At 48.5% G+C, this 6861-nt stretch overlaps 1 protein-coding gene across 1 annotated transcript; it reads left to right on the top strand.

The window, feature by feature from the left end:
- On the top strand, nucleotides 1-5803 carry gata5 (GATA binding protein 5). Its single transcript, XM_033969804.2, has 3 exons — nucleotides 1-216; nucleotides 921-1487; nucleotides 5475-5803. The coding sequence occupies exons 2-3, from the start codon at nucleotides 971-973 to the stop codon at nucleotides 5738-5740; spliced, it is 783 nt and encodes a 260-aa protein (XP_033825695.1). The 5' UTR covers nucleotides 1-216; nucleotides 921-970; the 3' UTR covers nucleotides 5741-5803.
- The last annotated feature ends 1058 nt before the right edge of the window (nucleotides 5804-6861 follow it).

The raw sequence follows: 6861 nt of genomic DNA, 5'->3' as shown, positions 1-6861 counted from the left end.
TCAGCGACGTTGCTATCTCCAGATACGGCGAAGGAACAGTGGAAGACGCCCGCTCCTGCAGGACTAAACCATCTTGGCTACTTTGGCTCCAAACTTTTACGCACGGCTTTACGCGGCTCTTTTCGGGAGGACTGTCCGCTGTCTGCGCCCCCTCGCCCGGACTCGTCCTCCTCGCAGCAGCGCTCTGGAGTTTTATCACCGGAGCTTCGTTATCTGGTGAGATAAAACGGACACTCACGCGGAGGGAAGCTGACGCTGTCCCCGCCGCTCTCACGCCTTTACGCGACCGGCCTCGTGTTGATAGAGAACGCGCGCGCCTATCTCTGCCTTTGTTTGATTTGGTTTCCGTTATGACAAAGACAAAGTCGTATATTATGGGATGTAGAATATCTTTCCGTGGCTGATACGCGGACACGTATCAGACAACAGAAGGTCATTAAACCCGCGGCGCGTCAGGAGGCGCTACGCGTAACGTGAGCGATGGTCCTCGCGCGCGGGCCAACGTTTATCTGACACTGGCCCTACTTCGGACAGACCCGTGTTTTCAGTGACGGCTACACGCGCGTTCAGATCTGTGTTCTGTTTTCGTGGGGTTGTTTCTTGTTGCCACATTAACCATTTTATTCAGAAAAATGGCGACTGTCAAAAAGATGCGGACATTTTTTTCCAAGTATCGTCATTTTGTTCACGGATTGTGAAAAACATATTTTACATATTTTCTTCGGATAATATTTATGGAGTAGAGACAGATTTAAAGACATCTGTCAAACCTCAGACCCTTGGACTCCTGTCTCTGTCCCGCGGCCTTTCATTTGAATATTTGGCCTGTTCATAATTTTTATTCACCTTTTGTCAAAGAGCCGTTGCTGTTGTTAATCTTCTTCCTGATGTACTAACAGTTTTCTCTTGCTTCCGGGCAGGGCTGATGTTGTAAATCCCGGTGGGACAGACGAAGGACGCCTCTGTCACTATGTACCAGAGCCTGGCCTTGTCCTCCAACCAGTCCCCCTACGCGCACGATACGGGCAACTATGTGCACGCGTCCGCCAGCTCCCCGGTGTACGTGCCCACCACCCGCGTGCCCGCCATGCTGCCCACGCTGCCGTACCTCCAGACCTGCGACTCACCGCAGACGCACGGCCTGAGCGCGCACCACGGCTGGGCTCAGAGCTCCGGGGACAGCGCCGCTTTCACGCCCGGCAGCCCTCACCCTCCGCCGGGCTTCTCCTACTCCCACAGCCCGCCCATGAGCTCCAGCACAGGCCGGGAGGTGGCCTACCAGAGCCAGCTGGTGCTCGGGAACAGCACACGGCCGGAGCAGTACGGGAGCGCGCTCGTGCGGTCGGTGGGAGGCTCATATTCGTCCCCGTACGCGGCCTACATGAGCCCGGAGATGGCCTCCTCCTCCTGGACCCCGGGGCCCTTTGAGAGCGGGGTCCTGGGTCTCCAGAGCCGCCAGGGGCTGTCCGGCCGCCGCTCCAGTCTGGGTGAGTACAGGTCTGTTTTACAATGTACAAGTACGAAACACTTTTGTTTATTCCACATAAAAGACGTGGACGACATCTTTGAGAATAAACATTTAAAACACTGCCTTATATAAATATTAATATTATTTAATATTTTTACCGACGCATCAACATGTGCCGTGGTTTTATCATATTTATCATTTATGAAATGAGCGACTTGTGCTGAGCCAGGGCCAGAGCGCAAACATGAACCTGAACCGGGCTGTGGCACCGGGCTGTGGCACCGGGCTGTGGCACCGGGCTGTGGCACCGGGCTGTGGCACCGGGCTGTGGCACCGGGCTGTGGCACCGGGCTGTGGCACCGGGCTGTGGCACCGGGCTGTGGCACCGGGCTGTGGCACCGGGCTGTGGCACCGGGCTGTGGCACCGGGCTGTGGCACCGGGCTGTGGCACCGGGCTGTGGCAGTACAGAGCTCATCTCCTCCCGGTGCTGAGGTCAGAGGTCATAAAATCAAACATTAAAAATGTTTTACAATGATAAGACCATCGTAAAAGTGAATATAATTCCATTCACGTTCTCTCAGCAGTCCCTGTTTTTATTTTATTATAAAGAAATGAATTATCAAATGAAAGTTAATGTGGAGCACAAAACAGGCCTCAAGAATTAATGCAATACATTTATAATTCTCAATAATAATAATAATAATAATAATAATAATAATAATAATAATAATAATAATAATAATAATAATAATAATAATAATAATGAGTTGAAATGCGTGCGTAGAAAAAAGTGGCGCGTCAAATGTTTTTAGACAAAATCAGAAACAGGCCCGTGTCACTTTGTTCGCCTCGTGGATCTGTAGCAACAATAACATGATAAACAAAAAACAAAACAAAAAACAAAAAAAAAACCCGTAAAACTCAACGCGTTCGCTGTTTATTTCTTTTTTTATTTCTTTATTTTATTTTTTTACACACGTAACACAACACTCTGAAATCGGCCTTTCTAAAACAGAACGAAAAACGTGAATTCACCCCGCTCTCGCTCAGATCACACGCCCCAGTCCACAGCGACCCTTTGACCGGCCAAAGAGCGCCTTAAAAAGCGCCTTATCAGCGGGAGCAAACTCCACTGTGCGCGGGGAGAAGTCTGCTCAAACACGGGCCTCAATCCGCGCGGAGGGGCCGATCCTCCAGGCGCGAGACGGAGAGGCAGAGAGCACGAGGGGACAAGCCCTTCACTCACAATGACCAGCGCGGGTTATAGTCTGTCCTACGTGAACAGCGCGTGAATGTAGCGCATTATGAGAAGAATTAAATGAAGTGAATTGGAGAGGATTAAATGAGCGCCTATAATCAGACCACAGGCTGATCACGTGACGCACAGGACCCATGTATTTTCATTGTCTTATGTCCAAAGTGTCCGTGTATTTGAGACTTTGCCAATTATGAACGAATTTGTGTTCAGACAACGTGATGACGTCAGAAATGTCTCAGATTAAAGGTCCTGTATCAGACAAAAGGGATTATTGTGAATTTTAAAACATGTTAAAATGTGAAACCGCATTAAAACAGACCTGGAGTTGTGTTTTGTTTCATTCACACATGTTTGAGTAACTTTTTATTATTAGTCCGTTACATCTCCAAAGCTCAAAATGCTCTGTTCCACCTTGTGATGTCATGAAGTGGTAGTTTTCAAGTTAACAGCTCCTTTTACCTTCAGTTCAGTAGAGATTGGCAATTCCAGGACTGAAATGATTATTCTAGTGAAGGTGGAACAGAGTGTTTTCAATTTGAGAGAAGAACTAAATCTGCAGGGTTTGTGTGTTAAACATGTTTGAATGAAAAAAAAAAAAAAACCCCCCAAAAAAAAAAAAAACAACAACACACCTCCAGGTCTGTTTGTGATGAGGAAACAACATTAGAGCAGAGTTCAGAGAATAAAGGAATATGGGCCTTGGTTATTTTTAAAGGAACGTATAAAAAATAAAAGCCGTAATGCGGAACGTGATCAGTGTCTCATTACGCCCATTAAATAAATATTTGAAATGAAAAGAAAAAATACTTCGGCTTGTGCCTTTTCTACGCGCCTCTTAGCTCCACAAACCGTCTCCAAACGCGGGCCTCCCTCCCCGGGCCTCCCTCCCCGGGCCTCCCTCCTCGCCGTGCCCGGGTCACACGCGGTCTGGCTCCGGTCAAAGCTTCAGGGACACTCGGGTGATGTGTCCTGGTGATGCCCGGCGTGGGTCGTGCGTCACTGCGTCACCGCTGTGATGGATGGACGGACCCCCGGGTAGCGAGGCTGATAACGGGGGCGCGCGGGTCTGTCTCCTGTGACGTGCCCGGGTCTGAGTGAATGATAACGTGCCTGCGCATTCCTCCGTGCGCGTGTACAGCTATTCATCATGGACCGGAGCGTGACCGCGGACCAGGGAGCGCGCTCGCACTTTGACGTAAAACAGCTGATGATGCTTTCACGCGCACTGTGCCATGGTGAAGTTGACTGTTATTACGGAGAATTCAGGGCGCGTAACTCAAAATTCCGCTCACAAAACTCACCTTTGCACGTTTTTACCCACTTTTAGCGCAAGAATCTCTAAAAATATAGTTCCTTCACAAGAGATAAAGCCTCACGTGTGTTTTGGTTCATTTTCACACAGAGGTGGAAGGAGGACTGAATATTTGTACTCAAGTAAATGTACAAAAGCTACATGGCTAATAATGTAATCAATAAGTACAAGTACTGCTGTCAAAACTGTACTTAAGCAAAAGTAAAAAGTACACATGAGAAATAAGGCACAGAGTATTACATTTTATAAGCATTTTAGATTTAAAAAAAATACAAAATGTGATCTGTGATGTGTACAGAAGGAGCGCAGACAGAAGGAGCGCAGACAGAAGGAGCGCAGACAGAAGGAGCGCAGACAGAAGGAGCGCAGACAGAAGGAGCGCAGACAGAAGGAGCGCAGACAGAAGGAGCGCAGACAGAAGGAGCGCAGACAGAGGGAGCGCAGACAGAAGGAGCGCAGACAGAGGGAGCGCAGACAGAAGGAGCGCAGACAGAAGGAGCGCAGACAGAAGGAGCGCAGACAGAAGGAGCGCAGACAGAAGGAGCGCAGACAGAGGGAGCGCAGACAGAGGGAGCGCAGACAGAGGGAGCGCAGACAGAGGGAGCGCAGACAGAGGGAGCGCAGACAGAAGGAGCGCAGACAGAAGGAGCGCAGACAGAGGGAGCGCAGACAGAGGGAGCGCAGACAGAAGGAGCGCAGACAGAGGGAGCGCAGACAGAAGGAGCACAGTGGAGATGTTTTTGTATTTGCTCTGACTCATTATAGAAACTAAATATTTAAAGCTCCAGTTTGTAACTTTTTAGCCAAAACTAGACTCAAATAAAAGCATGTTTTTTTAAGTTTCATATTTTTTATTGCCCTGAAAAACTAGATAAACATGTGTCTTTACTGTGAGCTGGCTCGCATCTCCACACACCTGACTCATACTTGTCCTGGAGGAGGGCTTGCTTCTGCTTGTTTCTATGGAAATGTTGTTCCTTTGACTGTAATATTCCGCATTATGGAATACAACTGGGAGAATGTCTTTCTGGTTCTGTTTCCGTGTAATCATGCAGTGACGAGGCTCTAGAAAGTTACAGAGTGTTGCTTTAACTGTTTGTTTCAGTTGTGTTGACTCCAGCTCTTAGAATCGCTGGTTTGTTCAGAGCTGTCATTTTGCGCCCGTGTGTTGGGGACACTGGTGTTTGTCCAGAGCAGTGACATTATAACATTGTGCTGGGGACACTGTGTCTGGAGCTGGAGCCGCGTGAGTCCGAGGAGGAAACGTCGTTCGTTCACACGAGCTTTTAAACGTTTACGTCACTCTTCTGCACAGTTTATTTTGAGTGTTTATTCTGCCCTGTTTTTCACATTATCGTTTATTATAATACTGTCTGTTATATACCCTGTGTACGTGTGGTTGTTGACCTGTTTTCCTCTTGTGTTCTCACGTCAGACCCGGTGGATGACCTGAGCTCTGAGGGCCGTGAGTGTGTGAACTGTGGCTCTGTGTCGACTCCTCTGTGGAGACGAGACGGGACCGGTCACTACCTCTGCAACGCCTGCGGCCTGTACCACAAGATGAACGGCATCAACCGGCCCCTCATCAAGCCACAGAAGAGACTGGTGAGTGACAACCGGACCCACACAACGGACCCCACAACCAGTCCCACACAATCGGCCCCACAAAACTGGGCCCACACAACGGGATGCACACAATGAACCACACAACCGACCCCACAACCAAACCCACACAATCGGCCCCCCCATCAAACCGCAGAAGAGACTGGTGAGTGACAACCGGACCCACACAACCGGACCCCTCAGAAAGTGAGCAGTATAGTCTCTGTTCACATGGGACCAGTATGTTTTAGAATCCCCATATTTTAACGTGAGCTGGAGGTCAGAGGTCAGAGGTCAGAATCCTCATGTGGAGTTCTCTGTGTGACTGTCAGATGCAGAAGTGTTGACCTGGTTTATGTTCATATCTCTGTCATCATTGGGCCTATCCACATGAAACAAAAACTGGCACAAAGTTCAGTGTCTTCTCTGTCAATTTAAATGAACAAAAGTGAAATAATTTTTTCAGAACAGCTTCATAAAGGGGAGCCATTATGCAGAATAATGAGAAGATTCAGTGTTTGTGGAGCAGATGTTTGGAGATGTCTTAGAGTTAAACAGACCCCTGCTTCCTCTGAAACTATGGTATTTTAGGATCATGCTTCAGCTTATGTCCAGGCTTCAGCTCTCCGCTCCTGACCCAGGTCTGTTCTTATCGCGCTCAGTTTAAATAGGCTCTTATCACGCAGCAGTTTGGAAAGTGTTGCACATGGTTCTGCTATCGGATCTCAGAATGTGACCCTCTGGAGCCGGGGCCACTCTGTATGAAACGTCCAAAGCACAAATCTGCAAAACTGTTTTCTCCCTGCTCATTTCTGTTAGGCTCCATTCTGCGTTCTTATTATTTTATAGTACGATTCAAATTGTATGAAGTTCTTTTACCAAAAATGTGACCCATAATGCAAATGGCTGGTTTAGTTTTATCACTGTGAGGTAAATACAGTGTGTGTGGTGTTTTCAGGCCTGTGCCGTTCCCAGGGTCTGTCCCAATAGAGCTGTGTGTGTGTGTGTGTGTGTGTGTGTGTGTGGGGGTGTGTGTGTGTGTGTGTGTGTGTGAGAGAGTGTTGGGGGGGGGGTGTTTGTGTGTGTTTGGGTGTGCGCATGTGTATGTGTGGAGTTGCTCAACACCGCTCTTTCCCTCTCTCTCTCTCTCTCTCTCTCTCTCTCTCTTTTTCTCCCTTGACTCCCTATGACTCTCTCCTCCTCTCTCTCTTTCACGCTCT

Source organism: Periophthalmus magnuspinnatus, chromosome 7, assembly GCF_009829125.3.
Source record: "Periophthalmus magnuspinnatus isolate fPerMag1 chromosome 7, fPerMag1.2.pri, whole genome shotgun sequence".
Classification (NCBI taxonomy): Eukaryota; Metazoa; Chordata; class Actinopteri; order Gobiiformes; family Gobiidae; genus Periophthalmus; species Periophthalmus magnuspinnatus.
The sequence above is the reverse complement of the archived record's forward strand: the minus strand, read 5'-3'. Positions and strand labels throughout refer to the sequence as shown.